A 20,164-nucleotide genomic window follows, 5' to 3' on the forward strand; every position below is an offset into this window, starting at 1 on the left:
GCCAGTTCCTGGTGTAAGTAAAGCTACTGGTAAGTGTGCTGTACTGGCTGGCCCAGTGTGATGCCCGGTTAATAAAGGAATCAGTTGATTTAATCCTTCTCTTAAGTTGTCTTCAGTCAGTCAAAAGGACTGAGATCACAAAGGGCTCACGACCAAAGTACAAGTATCTTTGGCTATGGCATCATTCTTTAAGCAGTCCCCTCAAAGAAGCCAGTGCTGAATTAAGAATCTCTTCCCATATATTAAGCTGCAAGGTAGCATGTAAATACCTCAAGAAAGTATTTACTTACAAGTATAGAGATTAGGAAGTCCAATGTTAAGGAAAATGCCTTCTTGCTGTCTCTTCCCACAGTGGAGGCGTTATAGGGTGAGATCACACCAGAGAGTGGCCTGAACTCATGTTTTTATTGGAAACCTACTCCCTAAAAACTCCCCCACTCCCACAGGCATTAATCAAAGTATAAATATTCAACTTCAACACTGTATCACTAGGAAATCAGTTTTAACACATGAATTTTGTGGACACTTCGAACCCTAACACTGACCCTTTTAGTAATTTTCCATCCAGTGATGACCTTTTGTCCCTACAAGTCATTCTGTTCCTTAGCTGCATATCCCCAACTTTTCCTTGTTATATTCAGAATCTAACCTTTCCCTCAATGCAAATCCCTGCTGCAATGGTTCCTGTATCTAACCCAAGAGTCCCCAATACAGTCTGTTTTACCAACATAACAAGTGTCATGAATCAGATTTGAGTTTTATTGTTTTGTTTGTTTTTGGTTTGTGAGACAAGTCTCTCTATGTAGCCCTGGCTGTCCTGGAACTCTTTAGATAGGCCAGGCTGAACTCCCAAGAGATCCATCTGCCTATGCCTCCCAAGTGCTGGGATCACCGCGTGCATGACAGCCAGCGAGGAGTCAGTTTTCTAGTGGCACACACTCAAACATACAGAGGTTTTGCTTATCTCTTAAAACAAAATTATTATTATATGTGTATATGTGTGTATGCACACACAATGTGGGGGATGAGGGGTGCACATACCACAGTGTACCTTTGGAAGTCAGAGTACAATTCTGTGGAGTCAAGCTTTTCTTTCCACCTTTACATGGGTTCTGGGGATCCAACTAGGGTCACCAGGCTTGTACTACAAGTCCTTTTACCTGCTGACTCATATCATCAGCCCCTGCCTGTCTTATACTTCACCCCATATCCCTGACCCCCTCTGCCACACCATTTCCCTTTGTTTTTTAATTTTTGTTCTTCCCCCTCCTCCTTTTCTTCTCTCCAGAGTGTGGCATGTTAAACCCCAAGACACCCACATGCTGAGCATACTCTACCACTGAGCTATGTCCTTTCTGCTTTATTAGTTCCTGATGTACTTCATGGCTGCACTCCAACATTCAATGAATGAATATATAGGCCTCACTTACACAGGATTCCACTCCCTCATGAAATCAGACTAAAGCACCCCTAACAGCTGAATGGGTACAAACCCAAAAGAAGAACTAGAGGCGTTACCAGATACAAGGGCAGTTAACCCAAATCTCAGAAGGGGGAAAGCAGATGAACACAAACTCTGCTTTAGAAGTCTGAACCGGAGCATGCAGTTGCCAATCTGCTTTGTGGAATCTGGGAAAGGAGGGGGAAGTAGCCCCAAAAGACTTTAAACATAAGAATAATCAAAGAAAAGCTGCTTATTTACATGTTCTCTCTTTTCACTACTGAGAAATTACCATGTTTCCAGTCTTTTGCTTTGTTTTTCTACATTGTCTCTAATGTTCTGGAGTTTTCTACAGTTCTGGACCAGGGAGACCAAACTCTCCCTAAAGTTACTAGTTCCGTGATCTCTGCCAATGTTTTCAAGCTCATCGAAGAAAGTCAAGGTCTCTTTAAGTTTGGCTTTAACAGTTTTTTGCTCTTCTAATTCTGCAAGAAGGGCCTGTTCAGTGCATAATTCGACCTTATACTTCCCCTTTAACTCTTCGATTTCCTTTTTGAGGAGCTGGAATTTCTCTTCACTGAAAGGATGCGTCTCCTGACACTTATCTTCAGGAAGCAGGATGTTTGGGGGAATACACAAAACCGACTGCAAAAGCAGCTGCTCCATTTTGCCAAAAAGGTTATCAAAACGTCCTTTCATGAAGCAAAGAAACTTCTCTGTGCATTTACGAATTTGGACAGGGCTAATCTCAGAGTCTGGGATGCCCTCCAGCTTCTTTAGGATAACCTGTTCAACAGCCTGCATCACTTCAAACAGGTGGTCTTGAAATGCTATGTAGATCCTCAGCAGGCAAGTCTGTGGTGTGAAGCCAAAGAACTGGGCCTCATAGGCCATCGGATCCACGGACATCCTGCTTTATTTTGCTGTCCTCAACTGTGAAAACCTGCAAGTACAAAAACACAGAAATTTCATTTGGGCAAAATCATCAGGGGAAAGAAAGTAACAAACCTCTCTATTGATAAGCAAGCAAACAAAGGAAGCAAATCGAAAACTAAGGCATTTGTGCTCCTTTGATACCTGATGTTCCTTCCAGCCTTAACTGTCCACAGAAAGACAGAAGCCCTTGCCTCTTGAGTCTCTTTCCTATACTCTCTTTATTGTTCATTTCCCTCAGTTATTATTACTGAAGACTTAGATATAAGCCCAACCTTCTCAATTCTGTTATCTTGGGCAACTTTGAAAGTTTAAACAGATGGCCTCAATACCCTAGAGACCTGCTTTTTGAGCTTCCATGATCCACATGTGCCCCCACATTTTGAGAAAATCTCTTACTGTGCAGCCCACAGGTTGGCCTCAAACTCTTTCTTTCATTTGTGACAGGGTCTCATGTAGCCCAAGCTGACCTCAAACTTGGTATGTAGCTGAGGATGATCTTGAACTTCTGATTCTTCTGTCTCTACTACCAGAATGCTTGGATCATAGGAGTATACCAATAATGTGGTGTTGGGGTTAGAACCCAGGGCCCAGACAAGCACTCTACTAACTGAACTACATTTTAATCAAGTCCTATACTAGTCTGTCAGTCACACTGTACCTTTAGCAGCTCCACCTAACTTCTTTGCTCATTCCTTTTAGTCCCATGTTCTACCATTTTAATTATCTCATTGTCTCCCACCCTAGCCATCAGAGAAAAATCCAACTAAATGACCAAGCCTTTACCCTGATTTGTTTCAAGGATCTGAGAGGCATTCTTTTCCAGTGTAAGCATCTAGAAACATGTCATCCCATTTCCTTAACCTTGGAACCATGGAACTTAACCATGGCATTTTTGTCCTACTAGTAACCATATGCTTGTTATGGAAATAAGAGACGTTTCACTCCATTCTCAGGTTAGGGCACTTAATGTAATCTACAAACTGCTACTTCCCCTACCAGATGAATTTTTTAAAAATTTAAGTGAAAAAAAGTATAGCCAATGGTGTGGACAATCTTATGAGAAGACAGGATGTCATCAACCTTGAAAAATTATATATGCAATGGTTTAAAATATGGCGGTGGTAACTGTGTGGCTATATAAACAGAATTTGTTTTTTGTCGTATCGTTCATAGAGTATCTCTGGCTTGTAAGATTTTTACTTCCTGAACACTTCTCACAGATTATGCTCCTACTAGGGTTTGGTTTTGTTGAGACAGGGCCTCACTATGTTGCTTAGGCTGGCTTCAAAATTTCAACTTTTCTGCCTTAGCCTCCCAAGGAGTAGAATGCCAAAACTACTCTTACAATTTGTGGTGCTGTTTTTAGACAGGTAGCTCTGGCTGGCCTAGAACTCACTTTTTATGTGTATATGCATATATCCACCTGTGTATGTACACATACATGAAGATGCCTACAAAAAAAAGAAGGTGCTGGGTTCTCTGGAGCTGGAGTTATAAACAGCTGTGAGTGCTGGCAACTCAACTTGCTGGGAACCCAACTCAGGCCCTCTGCAAAGGCAACAAGAGCTCTTAACTTTGGAGCCACCTCTCCAGCCCCTACAAATAGTCTCATATACACATTTACATTTTAATGGCCTAATCACTTCATGTTACCACACTCATTACTTGACTGACCCTGACCACAGCAGTATAGCAGTTCTATTACACACACACACACACACACACACACACACACACACACACACACACACACACACACACATATCCCAGGTAAAGTGTCCATGCCACACCTCTAATCCCAGCATTCAGGAGGCAGAGGCAGGTGGATCTCTGTGAGTTCGAGGCCAGCCTGGTCTACAGAGCAAGTTCCAGGACAGCCAGGGCTACACAGAGAAACCCTGCCTCGAAAAATAAAAACAACAAACAAAATGCATCCTTTAAGCGTTTCAGCTCTGCATCTATGCTCCCTCTTAGGCATCCCCACAGCCATCCCCACCCAGTTTAGTAAGAAGCTGCTGTTCCAAAAAGGAGAAGGAAAGGGGCGGCACAAATTCAATGATTATGCATGAGAAGTAAATCTTAGAGCTACCCTGTGTTTGTGACAGTGGTGTTAGGGGGACTGATACACAGTGTAAAACAAGACAATCCTTCCCCACCAACCAAATAATCAAGACACCTGTCAGACCTTTGAGCACACATCAAGATGATGAGGAGTAGGGCTGCCAGAGATGGCTCAGCTGTTAAGCGCATCTGCTGCTCTTGCAGAGGGCCCAAGTTTGGTTTCCAGAATCCATATAAAAGCTCACAACTATCTGTAATTCCAGTTATCTGACACCCTCTCCTGACCACCTTGGGCACTGCACATAGTGCAGCATACATATATATGCAGGCACACACATAAAAATAAAAATACATTAATTTTTAAAATGTTTTAAGCTAGTGAGGAACAGGACTGGAGAGATGGCTCAATGGTTAAGAGCACCTGTTCTTGCATAAGACCCAACACCCACATGGTGGCTCATAACCATCAATAACTCCAATTCCAGGAAATCCAATGCCCTGTTCTAATAACCTCTTTGGGGGACATGGCACACATATGGTACATATACAAAAATGCAAGCAAAACACTCATACACATACATTTCAAAAACTAAAATCATTAAGCAACAATAACAAACAAGATAGTTGGGGATGGAGAAATGACTCAGTGATTAAGAGCACTAGCACATGACGGCTCAGACAATCTGTAACTCCAGTTCTAGAGAATTCAATGCCTTCTTCTGGCCGTGTGGAAACCAGGCACAGGCATGATGCATATACATACATGCAGGCAAACTAAATAAATGAATAAACAAACAAAATACACTTTACAAACAAACAAACAAAATAACTTTAAAAAAAAAAAAGGTAACAAGGAACCAGGTAGAAGTCAAACTATGACACTGAAATGGATTAATGTGAGGCTCTGTCATATTTGGTCCATGATACTCCAATATAAAATTCTGCAGGTGCAGCTGAGGCTAGGCTTCACTGGCAAGCCACAATGATAAGATTAATAACAGCCCATATCAAAGCAGAGTATTCTTTCTGACAATTCACTTTTCTACTTTCAAATCAGCTAAGGATACATTTGCAAGAACTTTCATTCAAATGGTAACAGTAATAGCATCTGACTCCATAGTCTAAGATCAGTGATCACCTGCTTTAACTATTTCTAAATCACTCTATTCATTTGTTCACTGTTTTGATACAAGTTTGCATGCTCCTTTAGTGCCACAGATTGTACAGATCTATAAATCAGAGATACATTTAAGAGATTATGTTGGGAACAAAGTCAGAAACATGCCATATGATATGACCTTAAAGTCAGAATAGCCTGCATTATTGCTGGAATAAACTTTAAATTACTCTTCCTCTTCTATTCTCATTTGGCAGTTCCTTTATCAGACCTCTTCTTACTTTTGTCTTTTGCTTACCACCATTCAGTCACTGGGTCACCTAAGAAGACTTCAGCTCTTTCAGTGCTGTACAAGAACTTTTAAAAGATTTAGTCTTACTATTTATGTGTGTATGCTCACGTGTGCATATGCCACATGCACACAGGTGCCCTTGGAGACCAGGGGAGGGTGTCAGTCCGGCTGCAGCCAGAGTTAGAGGCAGTTGGGAGCCACTGAACAAGGGCGCTGCGATGCAAACTCATCCTCTGGAAGTGGCATGGGGACCTTACTGTTGAGCCATGACTATACCCACACAATAACTGCTGTTTGGAAAACTGTATTATAAGGTAACAGTTAATCAAGATTACGATTTACAGGGTTTCTCTGCGTAGCCCTGGCTGTCCTGGAACTCACTCTGTAGACAAGGCTGGCCACCACCTGGCTACATTTTTTTTTAAGTGGAGCAAGTGTATTATGTGGCCATGCCTTCACTCTAACTTGATGAGACTAAACCATTCCTCACTGATCTAACACTGGAGAAATCATCTGAGTGGGGAATAGACGTGGGTATTTAGTTGTCCCACCATAGGATGAAACATTTTAGCAGCAACTGTCCTTGTTTAAGCCTTCCACTGTTAAGTCTCAGTTTACAAATATTCTTTATGCTCATAACTGATGGGTTAAAGAATTGGTTTTGAATCTGTAGCATTAATATGGAAAGACAAACATCCTTTGTATTCCAAAACAGTCTCAAAACAGTTCTGAATTTTCATCTAAATTGCTAGGAGGCTTGGAGCTATTAATTTATCTCCCAAGGAAAGATGTTGGGAGTTAATAATGGAAGAGGGATCACCTAATAGGTCTGATAGTAACTAATTTTGTTTTCTTCAATAAAGTTGCCCAAACACCGGGGGGTGGGGGGGGGTGGGTTATATGGAGATCTTCCAAGTCTCTTAGGGACTTGCCAGATATTTGCATATATTATGTCACTAAATACTGCTAAAACATTCTCAGAACATCCAGACTGGGTTACACTCACTTGGAGTAGACCAGAACTTCTTTTATCTGCCAACCCTCTTAACTTTTGCCAATTTGGTAGTCATAAACTTGTTTTTCCTTCCTATAGTGCTAAGCATTATGTCCAGGGCCTTTTATAAGCTAGGTTTGCACTCTACTGATACATTCCCAGCCCCACACTGTATTTTAAAAATTAAAACCATCTGGCCTCACATACTGTTTGGACACTGAAACTACCTCCACCCTCCACATCTGCTGTTTATACTGCGATGCCTTTTCTAGAAGATTTTAATATTTTCATTATCCAAGTAGGATGGATGTCTGTTACAAATTACCCAAATGATGAGTCAACCTACCGACAACTTGCACCCTATAATTAAGTTTGCATTCTAACTTTGCTTCAAATGTGTGTGTATATATATGTATGTATGTGTATATATATGTATGTATGTGTGTGTGTGTGTGTGTGTGTATATATATATATATATATATATATATATATAAAATAGCAATTCTAACCAAGTTCCTAAATCCAAACTTCCAGTTCAGAGAAAAGTTCCAAGTTTGCCTTTTCTCTGTTACACAGCCAATGCTATGGCGAGGTGGTAGCTATAAAGCTGCAGTTTTATCAACAAGACCACTCTTCTTGTGTTTGCCCCCAATCTCCTCTATGTTGTCCACGCTGGCCTACAACTTCAGGACTCAACAAAGCCTCTGGCTTCAGCCTCCAGAATGGCTAGGAGTCACAGGCAGGTGCCACTACTGCGTTCAGCCTTATATTCCTTCTAAATGCCATTCTCTCTTTACAGTCACACTTCCCCCCCCACACACACACACACAATTTTTATGCTTCTTTTAACTTACAAGAATACTTCGGCCACGATCTGGATAGCCTTTGCTCCAACACAACCGAATTCTATTTTCTTTCCTTCAAGTAGGCACGCACTGAGCACAGATCCTTCAAGAGGCAGTTCCAATACAGATCCCCGAAGCAGCAGCCACTACCTCCTTCGCTTCCCCCCCCTCAGTGTTATTAACTCATCTACCATCTCTTCTCTGCCAGACAGAGTTCCTGCGGCTGAAGTTAATAAACATGGGAGGTCCCCACACCATCTCGACGAGTGGAACGGAGCCCACGACCACCACAGACAAGGCCCAGAAACCGCAGAGCGGGAGGCGCTTCCGGCAGCTCCAGCTCCCGTCCCACCCTGCGGCCGCGAAGCATGCCGGGACCTCCAGGTCTCCAGGCCTAAACCGGCCTGGTGGGAGGGATACCCTGCAGAACGCTCCGGCGCCCCTGAAACGACACCGCTCCTCCTCAGAGAGCACACAGCCCCTACCGAAGCGATCCCGGGGGTGATGGAGTCCGCCACACACCGGCTTCCCGCCACTTCCTTCAAACCACACGGAGCTGAAGGAGGGAGGCGGCGGCACCGGCTCCTCGGAAGCGACTGAAATGCGCCTCTGCGAACAAACCAAAGGCGGGATGGATCGCACTCCTGATTGGCTGGCCGCGGGGTCGAAAGGGAGCACTTGGATTGGTAAAGGGAAGGGGACAAGGAGGGAAAGCTAGCTGTGGCCGGCGGGGATTGGCGGAAGGAACTGGTACTTTCTCTCTTCGTTGGTAGGCGGAGATGTAAGGATGGGCCGACGCGGAGGCGCAACTCGTGATTGGTGGATGCGCAGTCCCCAGGGCGCCAGCGATTGGTGGCTGGCCGGGTGCGCGGCGCTGATTGGACAGCGGTGGTAAGGCTGAAGGCCGGCTTTGAGTCCGCCCCGCCGCCTGGCATACTGGCGGAAGGGGAAGGGGGGCAGGCGCGGTGGGGAAGATGGCGTACCAGAGCCTCCGGCTGGAGTACCTGCAGATCCCGCCGGTCAGCCGCGCCTACACTACCGCCTGCGTCCTCACCACCGCGGCCGTGGTGAGCAGCTGTGGCGCCACGTCCTCTTTTTCAGGCTAGCTATGACTGGGTCTTCAGAAAACGGGTTTGGGCCGCAGAGAAGCCCAGAGGGTTTGGTCCCAGGGGTGGGTGGAGACATCCGGAGCTGACTCTAGGGTTCAGGATAGTCCCAAGGGTGCCAAGCCAGTGACCTGAAAAGGAAGTGCTCCTCCATGCGAGAGTAGGTCAGTTTCCGAGAGATGAAATCGAGACCTGTAGCGAGTCAGACCTGCGGGAGCCGCCCACCCAAAAATGTGTCTCAGAGCTCTAGATATGGCCAGGTGACTAGTGTGGGAGCAAGGTCCGCTAGGTTCACAGACTTCCATATTAAGAATAAAAATCTCGAATTGTCTGGAAGCATCTTTCAAAAGACGGCCCGTGGATGAAAGAACTGGTCGCCTGTACCTAGCCCTAAAGGTATCGGGGCCTCGAATCTCTTATTCGGAGTTGTCTCACCCAGCTGTTTCAGGTGGTGACCACGCGACACACAGATTCGTAAAAGATACTGTTGCCTTATAGCATCCTCAAATATTGCAACATAAAACTTGCATTGTGTATTGAGGATACAAACGGTTGTACGAATTCTAAAGATCCCTTACCAGCCGTCGCAATCAAGACATAGAAATTTACTCCAAGTGACAACAGAAATTATTAGAGCTACTGATCCTTTGTTGTTAATGCTGAAATTTTGTTTTGTGATCGATCTGATTTAAGAAGTTTTTTTTTTTTCCATTTCAGCAGTTGGAATTGATCACACCTTTTCAGTTATACTTCAACCCTGAACTAATTTTTAAACACTTTCAAGTAAGTGGTCTATGGCTACTATGATTAATATTTCCACTATCATTTTTTCTTTATTGTTTAGTAAGTAATAAATCCTATCAGATACAGTCTCAAAAAATAATCCAGTGGAGGAAGCTCTGATTATAAGTCTTACTGAAATGTAAAGAAGGAATTCTGCAGCCTGGTTGGACTCCAGAATCATTTAAGAGCTGCTAGGTATTTGTGAGCATATACCAAATTAGAATTGCCAAGGGTGGATCGCGGTCCAAGCAGATTAAGCAGGAAGATGGCAAGTTCTGGGTTAGCTTGGACTACCTAGGAAGACCCTGTCTTAAGAAAATTGCTACAGGTGGGAATTTATAATTCATCTTCTATTTTTAGTATGTTTTGGGTGTATTGAGTTCCTGTATTTGATTACAGCTAGTTAAGAATTAATGTGGCCATAATCCCAGCAGTCAGGAAGCTGAGGCCAGCTTGAGCTACACATCAAGGAATTATCTTAAAACACAAGCAATAGTAACAACAACCAATGTTAATAGTAATAATTATGATGGTGATGATGATAATGATGTGATTTGAGAATAGACTAACCAGCTAACTGCCCAGGGAGTCTCACAGGATAGCCCTTATTTTGTCCATTCACCACCCAGACACAACCTGGGTTAATTGTTGTTAATCCTCTTGGTCCAGCTCATAAACCAGTTCTGGTAGAGCTTTAACACTGATCTGTCTTCCAGAAGTCAGATCATACTAACACAAGTCTAAAAGGCCATTCTCTAAAACAGTATGTTGGCTTATTAGAGTACAGCTTGAAGAAGTCTTTTTCCAGTGATTAAAATGCTAAAGAGCAGTGTGTTTTCATGCCAGGATGGTCATTCACACTCTAGGTGAAGGCAAGATCTCATTGGCTGTAATTCTGCTTTATTCGTGCTGTTCCCTGCCCCAAATGGATTATACTCCCTTTGTACCCATTGAACTCTAGTTTGCCTTTCAAGATGCAGCTTTTGTGTGCCTTCAGATATATTACCTTTCACGATAGAGTATCTCTCACCCTTACTTGGGGTTTTCTGGTTGGTTGGTTGGTTGGTTGGTTGGTTGGTTGGTTTGGTTTGGTTTTTCTATATGGGGTTTCTCTGTAGTCCTGGCTGTCCTGGATCTCGTTCCCTAGACCAGGCTGGCCTTGAACTCCCAGGGATCTGTCTGTCTCTGCCTCTGAGTGCTGGGATTAAAGGCGTGCACCATCACCATCCAGCTTTACTTGGGAGCTTTTATGTGTGGTGTCCTCACTGGGTTGAGGATTCTATGAGCTCCTATGTTCAGATAACACATAGAACTGGATTGTTTCCATGTAAACAGAGTGCTGGTCACTGTTCTCACTGCTGTGATGGGAATACTGACAAAGCAGCTTAAGACGGAAGGGCTTATTTGGCTCTCAGTTTGTTGGTAAAGTCCATTGTGGTTGGGAAGTCACTGCATCCAGAACTTAAGGCTGTGGGTCCCCTGGTACCCTTAGTGAGGAAACAGTTCACTTCTTCCTGCTCAGTTGTTCTAGGATCCCAGCCCATTGTATGGCGCCCCCAGCTAGTGTTTTCCTTCCCACCTCAAGTGACAGAGTCTAGAAACTCCCTCAGAGAGGGATGCCCAGAGTTTGTCTTATAGGTGACTGTCAACATTAGTTGTCACAAATAGTTACCAGTGGTGGAGGGTTTAATGGTGTATGAGCAGTCGGTCCCCTGGCAATCTGGTCTTTGCCAGGTTGTTTTCCTGTGGCCTTTCCTGGGATTGCTTCCTACTGACTGCCTAGGGTTAAGTTCTTTGGTTGTTTTTTGTTTATTTTCTGAGATAGTTTGTTTTGTGGCTGTGACTGTGGCATGGTCCTCATGGTGTCCTCTTGCCTCAGCCTCCTAGGATCACAAGGTGTACATCACCGTACTTTTTTTTTAAAGCAACAACAAAACCACAGGATCTCTTATGAAGCCTGGGCAACTTTTGAATTTAACAGCAATTCTGTGAACTTCCTGCCTGGACTCCTTAGTACTAGGATTATAGACATGAGCAACCATCCCTAGCCAAGGTTAAATTCTTGTATTAAGTTTGGAATTAGGAGTTCTAGCTTTGCTATCAAGAGGCTCCACCCAGCTGCCATGCCCTTCAGCAAGCCCTAAGTCTTAAGATTTCTTATCTGTGAAGTGAGGATGGTCACATCAGCTTGCCTGTCTCACAAGATTGCTAAGATCTCACATGATAGTAAATTATGTAAAGCTTTGTGAGTAGTTGTAGATTGAGTAGGTGAGACTGTTTTTGTATCTCTCCTTGACTCTGGGAGCATCAATTCTTGTAGGAAGTCGACTTCAAACCAAAACCTGACTGTCTTAGAATTTTTCCATTAGGATGTTGGGGCTAATTTAGAAACTATTTTCAGCAGCTTTATTTACTGGATCCCTGAAGTTTTTAGTATCTGTAAACTCCTCCTTATGGTGACTACACATATAAAAGCACTCTGTTCTGCAAACTAACCTAGGTGTTTATTCAGACGGCTAATTTGCTTAGCCACATGGTGTGGGCTTTTTGTGTTGTTTTATGAAAGACAATTATGATTTTGAATTTTTGTCCTATCATCCGTATAAATTTCACAGTCCAATTAATATCTTTTAGTCTTTTAACTAGAAGCATCACACACACACACACACACACACACACACACACACACACACACACACACACAAAACAAACCCAGAATCAGATGGATGTCACATTTGAATGGGCCCCACCTAGGACTTTGGAGCCTTAGAGTCATAGAATGTCGTTTTTCTCTTACTATAGAAATGTTTCCTGGTTATGTATTTTACTTAATGTATCTTTCTCTCTCCCACCCCCACCCCCACCCCCCACAGATATGGAGGCTAATCACCAATTTCTTATTTTTTGGTCCAGTTGGATTCAATTTTTTGTTTAACATGATTTTTCTGTATCCTTTTAAGTGGAGTCAACATCAAGACTTTAGGTTAACTTGGTATATATTGTAAGTTGAAACTATTACTCTTGTTTATTTATTTTTAATAACATTGTAGTTATGACTTCGGGGTCTGTAGTTTGTAATCAAATCATAATGTTTTGAAATTCTTTGTAACCCCTTGTTTACACAGGAAGTTCCAACTATTAAAACATTTATGTCCTTCAGCTGTGATTTATTGTAGACACATTTGTAAAACAATGTCAGCATCAGCTGGCACAGTAGTAAATCACCCTGAAACATTGCTAACTCCACAGAATTTTCCCCGGGGTTTGGAATGAGTTTATGACATAGCGTGGGGACCATGATTGCAAGGCTGAAAAAAAAGTGAGTGCCAAAATGTCTGCTGGGCGCGACATATTTAGGTTTGTTGACAGACAGGAAGAGCCCTGGTAATCGAAGAGTCAGATGGGAATCAGGTGTGCTGAGCACCCAGCACTCCAGCTCATCTGCAGGAGACAGAGGACCTGTAAGTCCTAGAACGGTTTTTTTTTTTTTTTTTTTGTTTCCTGTATAGGCTGTATTCTGATAAGTTTCTAATAAAAGGCTTTTCGTTACAGTTTTTATGAACTGGAATATAGAAATGCTTGGCCTACCTGGCCTAGAAAAGTAGTTATCACACAAGGCTTCTTTGCAGGGATTTCTTCCAAATTAGCAAACCAAGGATGGTGCAAATTCCCATGTAGATGAACATGGGAAAGACAGTACTACAAATTGGAAGAGATGTAATGGTGATTGGAAGCGCATTCGTGCAGTATTTGAATTAGCTACCCAACCAGGAATAGGCTTTGTATAATATGGTGCGAGTTTTGTTGTTGCCTAAAATGCTTGATGGGAAAAAAAAAAAGAAACCAGATTACTACTTAAACATTCTTAGAGAAATGCAGCTTTCCTGTGTAGTCTGAAGCCTAAGTATGTTTCAGTGGTTCATTACATTTTATTTTCTTCTTATGTATGTGCTTAATATTTTCTTAACCTGAAACTTAAGATACCGTTACTGTCGAATGCTAGAAGAAGGCTCTTTCCGAGGTCGGACAGCAGACTTTGTATTTATGTTCCTTTTTGGTGGACTTTTAATGACTGTATCCTTCAACAAATAAAATACAGGAAAATATTAAAGAACAGACTGTCTACTCCTCAGTCTGTCTCCCATGATTCACAAGCTACTCTGAACAAACAGATAAAGTAGTTCCCCAAATTGTAGCCTCGGGGCGCTCCCATTTATTTCACAGCCCACTTTGACAGCTTCCAAACCTAGAGGCTGGACAGGGCCGAGCAAGAACTTTTAACCCGGGTGGGTTTTCAGTTATATCCCTACTGGTGGGTGACTTCACTTCACTTAGTTGGTAAGACATGTATTAAGTCACTGTCAAACTGATACAATGTTTTCTAGAAAGAAAAGAACTTCGTTGTGTGTACCAGACTTCGATCCAATCCGTGCTGTGTGCCAAGGCTTCATTCCAGCATGCATGCTTCGGCACCTGTGAAGGCGTCAGTGGAGAGTGCTCTTCGTGGCATTTACTTACAAAGGAATTAACTTTTTCCAAAAAGGCAAAAGCCTCACAAAAGCACAAGTTTAGTCTGTAGTAGCTGTGAGCCGGACAATTTAGCCCAAGCCAGTTTTGCCTTGGGTAATTAATTTTCTTCTTACACTTTGAAAATGTCACTACTTAGCTTTTTTTAATTCAGATTTTAGCAAAAGGATAGTCTTTAGTTCTCTTACTTAGCCTTCCCTGGCATGCTTTCATGTTGGTATTTTCCTTAATTCCATTTGCTAGCTTTTTGGTTTGTTTGTGAGCTTAGTTTTTTTAGGCCAGGCCTTTACAATAATGCTGGTCTACGTGTGGAGCCGAAGGAACCCGTATGTCCGCATGAACTTCTTTGGTCTTCTAAACTTCCAGGCCCCCTTTCTGCCCTGGGTGCTCATGGGGTTTTCCTTGTTGTTGGGGAACTCAATTATTGTGGACCTTTTGGGTAAGCATCTTATCACTACTTTTTGTCTTATTTTACCTGAACTGTATTTTGTCACTGTCTTTCATGTTTATTCTGTTCAGTCTTCATATATAGCTATTGCAAGATTGTTTAATAATTATATCTGAAAGATAATATTAGCTCATTGACTTTCAATAATTACCTTACCCTAAATAAAGCGTATATTGGTAGGAGACTTAAAATTGAAACTTTAATCTTCCTTTTTATCCTTTATTTCTGGTTGATTATAGGTATTGCAGTTGGGCACATATATTTTTTCTTGGAAGATATATTTCCCAATCAGCCTGGTGGAATAAGAATTCTGAAAACACCATCTCTTTTGTGAGTATTTAATACCGTGTTTCACTGTCCATGCACACAAACTGTGATCATGGTGTATTCTGGGCTCCCTTAGCTCCTGATTCATGTGGTTCATACCAGTGTTTGAAGATTGAGCAACATGGCTGCAATGAAGAACTTTTGTATTGGCCAGGCGCAGATTAGGCCAGGGTTGTAATTACTTGGCTCTTGACATCGTGGGGGTGACTTTGCATTTATTATCCTGAGTGACCACTAGAACTTGTGTGCCAGAGAAGAGCCTGCCGGCTGTATGAAAGCTGCTGTCCAGGTTGAGAGAAGTAAACATTGGAAGGAGCCACATAGTTCAGAGGATGTTTCTGATGACTTTGTGACCAGCAAAGCAGGTGGTGGAGATACACAGGGAAATAGAATGGAAAAGGCTTTGGACCTGAAGCCAGACTAGCTGTGCCACCACCAAGCAGTGTGACTTGAAGCACTTCTCTTCATTTGTATTCTGCAGTTTCTTGAGCTAGAGTTTTGATTTATAAGACCTGTTTCTGCTCTAGAATTTTGTATCCTTGGAAACTACTACGTTAAGGGGCAGAGAAGGGGGCTTGCTGGGAGGTGGTGGGTTACACAAAGAAACTCTGTCTCAAAAAACAGACAAACAAGGCTCTACTGAGACGACCAAATGCTTTGATATAAATTCTCTGTTGTAAAATGGTTAAGCAAAAAAGAATGAAGATGGCTCAGTGGTTAGCAGCACTGGCCGCTCTTTTAGAAGACCCAGGTTCAATTCCAGCACCCACATGGCAGCTAACAACCGTCTATAACTTCAGTTCCCTGGGATCCAGCGCCATCCTCTGGCCTCTTCAGGCACTGAAAGTACATGCTACGCAGACATACGTGCAGGCAAATACCCACAGGTGTAAAATGAAAATAAGGGGCTGGAGGGATGGCTCAGAGCACTGGCTGCTCTTCCAGAGGTCTTGAGTTCAGTTCCCAGCACCCACATGGTGGCTCACAACCATCTGTAATTATGATCCCATGGATCTGATGCCCTCCTTTGGTGTACAGGTGTACATGCAGACAAAATACCCATATACATGAAATACACAAATAAATAAACCTTTAAAAAAGAACTAAAATCAATAGAAGGGAAGTAAATATATCTAAGAAAGAGAAAAAGAAGAGTGAACTAGCAAGGTATGCTAGTATATGCCTGTCATCCCATCCACTCCAAAGGCTGAGGCAGAAGAATTCAAAGTTTGATGTCAACCTAGGTAACATACCAAGAATCCATCTCAAGAGGAAATTTTTTTTTTTTTTTTTTTTTTGTAATTAACGAAAAACAAGTAAGTGTCTTAATTAGGGTTTCTATTGCTGTGAAGAGACACCATGACCACGGCAACTTTTATAAAGGAAAACATATAATCGGGGATGGCTAACAGTTTCAGAGGTTTAGTCCATTATCATCATGGCAGGACATGGTGGCATGTAGACAGATATGGTGCTGGAGAAGAAGCTGAGAATCCTACATCTCTGCTCACAGGCAGCAGGAAGTGGTCTTTCTCACTGGATGTAGCTTGAGCATAGGAAACCCCAAAGCCCACCCCCACAGTGACACACTTCCCCCAACAAGGCCACACCTCCTAATAGTGCCATGCCTTATGGGCCAAACATTCAAACACATGAGTCTATGGGGGCCATACCTATTCAAACCACCACAGGAAGCAAAATCTTCTGTAATTCTGCTTATACATAGCAGTTTCCTTTGACTGACGACAGCTAGTCTTGTATCTTTCATACCTTTTTGATAATTTCCTACGTGATTCTTGTATTATATCATTTCCACTTCTCCCTCTCTCCCCTTCAACTCCTTTTGTGTATCCTTACTCCCTATCCAATTCATGACCCCTTCTTTAATTATTACTATACAGACATAAACAAAATCTATTTACCTATTTAGTCCATCTAGTGTTGTTTGTATGTAGATGTGTTTAGGGCTGAACACTTAGAATTGGGTAACTATCTATCTGTATATGCTTTTTTATTAAAATAGCTTTATAATTTTAATGTATTTCAAAGATTTATTTTATAAATATGTTTACAAGGCTGTATGCCTGCATTTTATGTGCACTGTATGTATGACTGTGTGTGCCTGCAGAGGCCAGGGACAGTATGTCCCCTGGAACTGGAATTACAGGTGATTGTAAACTCCCCGATGTGGGTGCTGGGAACCAAACCTTGGTCCTCTACAAGAGCAATAAGTTCTCTTAACTGCTAAGCCATCTCTCCAGCCCCTATCTGTATACTTCTTAAAATGTCTTTTTTTCAGCCAGACTTGGTGGTGTACACCTTTAATCCCAGCACTCTGGAAGCAGAGGCAGGTAGATCTCTGAGTTCAAGGGCAGCCTGGTCTACAGAGTGAGTTCCAGGACAGGCTCCAAAGCTACACAGAGAAACCCTTGCCCAGCTAAAATGTCATTTTTTTTTTTTTTTTAGCCTAATATGTAAGAATTACTTTTCCTAGCTAGGTGTGGTGGCACATACTTTTGAACCAAGCACTTGGGAGGCAGAGGCCGATGGATCTTCATGAGTTTAAGGCCAGCCTGGTCTATAGAGCTAGTTCCAGGACAGCTAGGCCTACACATAGAGAAACCCTGTCTGCAGGGGTTGGGTGAGGGGAGTGATTACTTTTCCATTATATGCCCTACAGAATTTTAGTGGCTACATGACATTCTGTGGTTCATATTTAACATACTGTGTTACTTCCTTATTAATGGACACTGACATTAGTTATTGCTTTTCCTTCTGTAATTGGAGTGATGAATGTCCTTGTAACTAAGTCAACACACCCCAACATGAAATTCACCGTCTTAACCGTTTTACCACGGACAGTGCAGTGGTGTTACGTGCATTTGTGTCGTGCTGCTGTGGCCACTGTCCTTAGAATGTTTTGATCTTGTAATCCTAAAAGTCTGCCCATTGAGTAATTCCTGTTCCCGTCTACCAGCAACCATCGTTCTTTTTGTGCCTGTTTATTTGACTGTTCCAGGTACCTCATCAGCATTTATCATTTCTATAGTAAACATTAGTAAAGGAGGTAAGTTAATGTAAATGCTAAATAATTGTGGAGCCCTTACGGTATAATACCTCTTTAGTTGGCAGGCAGAGATGACGCTTCTCTGTTTGTGGAAGCCCTGTGGGAATGAACTGCTTTCTAGTACTTCCAATCTAAGATGGCTCTGGCATTGAATAGTCTTGTGTGTTTTAGGAGGACTATTTTTGATACACCAGATGAGGATCCCAATTACAACCCACTACCTGAAGAGCGGCCAGGAGGCTTCGCCTGGGGTGAGGGCCAGCGCCTTGGAGGGTAAAGCAGCTGTGCCAATTTATGAAACCCATCTGAGAAGGACTCAGTGAAATGCCCATTGGGATTCTTTTATCCCTTGTTGCGAAAGTGTGGACACTTTTGACAGCTTGACAGATTTTAACTCCAGAAGCACTTTACGGAATGGTACACTGACTAACACAGAAGACATTTCCAGCAGTTTGCCAGGGGTTCCTCACTATGCTGGTACTAAAAGTATAACAACCTCTTGGAGCCAAAAAACTGGAGAAACAGATACCCTGCCGCCTCTAACAAGTACATGGGTACTTGAGCTCTGGCATAAGGCAGGGCGTTTCCTCCTCCGCCTCTTTGATAGACAAGGCCGTGGTGTAAATGGAAGTTTCAGAGAGGACAAAATAAAACTGAATTCCATCTCTCTCACACTGTATTTAAGCTTTCGTGTGATCTTTTAAATCATGGTAATGTGTTCTAGCTCTCCTGCGTAGGTCTGAACACAGCAGTTTCTGTGTCTGCCTCGTGTCTCCACGGCTTTCGACTGGATTTCATTTCAAGATTGGAAATACACAGCTGTTATGTACATCTGACTAGTTCAGAGTCATAGCCTCGGTAGGAGGAAGATTGGTTTCTGCCATTCAGATAGTTCTCCGTCTGAAAACTACGAAGCTTCAAGTTACTAAACCACAGGAGGAGAGAGAAGGGAGGGTGATTTCTTGTAGCAGAGGAATCCGTAGGAGAGTCAGCTGTAAACAGAAAGCAACTGTAACATCTCTTAGCTGGAATTTCTCCACTAAGAACTACCCAGGTTAGTAATGGCCACCCTTTGTCAAAGCACAGGAATATGAATGGGCAGCAGTCGGGTATGTCTTCCTCTTGTCATTCCAGAAAAGCTCAAAACCTTTCCAGAGGCAAGTGCCTCATTCACCTTCGCAGTCAGGTGGAAATTAGGGTATTTGGAAGCAGCCACACTGACGGTTCAGTGAATGCTTGTCAAAGATAGTACATCTCGTTTTACATTCATGCTGCTTCATCAGAACCCAGGAAGATGAGCAGATAGTTTTCATAAACATCATATAGGCGCAGGACTCCCCAGACTGGCTTGTCCTACTTCGGCTGAGCTGCTTTCCAGAATGAGATCTTTCTCAGAGGTTGACAAAGGGTTAACAAGCTGTAGTAACCATTCTAGGTGAGAAGCTGCAGATTGCCCTTGAAGTGGGAAGTATTTTAATGACTAAGTGGAATATGCAGAAGGAATGGAATGAGTACTGGCGTGTTCCATGTTGCTAGTAAATAACTGAAGAGGATTTTAGGGAGCGTGTGTTAAAGGGGCTGCTTTTTTCTCTTGTTTAAAAATCTCTTACGTTTAATGACAATCTTAGGCTGTATGATCCTTATGGGATTCTTACGTTTAATCATTGTTTTTGTTCAAGAAAGCTTTACTGGTAACTTTTAGGAATTTATTTTTATTATTACTGCTTGCTGTTGAGCCAGAAATGAGTTTCTTTAGGTTTTATTTATTGTCCCTGAGTGAATTTTAGACTTAGCTAATTGATGGAATTTTTGTGGTAAAGTTTTAATTCTAAAATCTCTTCACCAGCTGTTCATTTTAAGTAGCAAATACCTGTACATATTAATGACCGGGTAAAACAGGAAATACATTTTGGATGTATAGCCTAAAGCAGTCTGGTTTTTAGGATGTCAATTCCTAGTGGCAAAAATGCCATGCTGTGCTCCACACTGTGCCCTTAGAGTGCCAGTTTCAGGCATTTGGCCTCTTAGGAGTTTGGCCAGTCCCACATTTGTGTCCCTGGTCCTGTGTAGTTTGATAGGATCTCTGTGCTTACCTGGACAAGAGGGAAAGTCTTCATTTCCCCAGCAAACTTCTGATTTCTGATTCTTCTAAAACATGCTTCCTTTTTGTAATGTGAGTCAACAGAAAAGTGAGATTGGATTGTGGGATTTTGACTGCTT

The 20,164-nt window shown here is 42.6% G+C and overlaps 2 protein-coding genes across 5 annotated transcripts; one reads left to right on the forward strand and one right to left on the reverse strand.

Annotated features, from left to right (window-relative positions):
* Positions 1-386: 386 nt before the first annotated feature.
* Positions 387-8,283, reverse strand: Mis12 (MIS12 kinetochore complex component). 2 transcript variants are annotated; one of them, XM_052756400.1, is made up of 2 exons: positions 8,172-8,283; positions 387-2,384 (listed from the first exon to the last, which is right to left on the reverse strand). In XM_052756400.1, exon 2 carries the CDS (start codon positions 2,348-2,350, stop codon positions 1,730-1,732), a length of 621 nt encoding a protein of 206 aa, XP_052612360.1. In that variant the 5' UTR covers positions 2,351-2,384; positions 8,172-8,283; the 3' UTR covers positions 387-1,729. The 2 variants fall into 2 exon arrangements, with proteins under 2 accessions (XP_052612360.1, XP_052612358.1); XM_052756398.1 differs by lacking the exon at positions 8,172-8,283 and adding an exon at positions 7,696-8,165.
* Positions 8,260-18,623, forward strand: Derl2 (derlin 2). 3 transcript variants are annotated; one of them, XM_052756396.1, is made up of 8 exons: positions 8,260-8,372; positions 8,460-8,577; positions 9,510-9,575; positions 12,449-12,522; positions 13,556-13,649; positions 14,346-14,541; positions 14,790-14,880; positions 18,116-18,623. In XM_052756396.1, exons 4-8 carry the CDS (start codon positions 12,512-12,514, stop codon positions 18,219-18,221), a joined length of 498 nt encoding a protein of 165 aa, XP_052612356.1. In that variant the 5' UTR covers positions 8,260-8,372; positions 8,460-8,577; positions 9,510-9,575; positions 12,449-12,511; the 3' UTR covers positions 18,222-18,623. The 3 variants fall into 3 exon arrangements, with proteins under 3 accessions (XP_052612356.1, XP_052612357.1, XP_052612355.1); XM_052756395.1 differs by lacking the exons at positions 8,260-8,372; positions 8,460-8,577 and adding an exon at positions 8,620-8,753; XM_052756397.1 differs by lacking the exons at positions 8,260-8,372; positions 8,460-8,577; positions 12,449-12,522; ... (1 more) ...; positions 14,346-14,541; positions 18,116-18,623 and adding an exon at positions 8,594-8,753 and having other exon boundaries at positions 14,790-14,855.
* The last annotated feature ends 1,541 nt before the right edge of the window (positions 18,624-20,164 follow it).

The sequence above is a fragment of the Peromyscus californicus genome, unplaced genomic scaffold, assembly GCF_007827085.1.
Source record: "Peromyscus californicus insignis strain IS unplaced genomic scaffold, ASM782708v3 Scaffold_3__1_contigs__length_106647218, whole genome shotgun sequence".
NCBI classification, from domain to species: domain Eukaryota; kingdom Metazoa; phylum Chordata; class Mammalia; order Rodentia; family Cricetidae; genus Peromyscus; species Peromyscus californicus.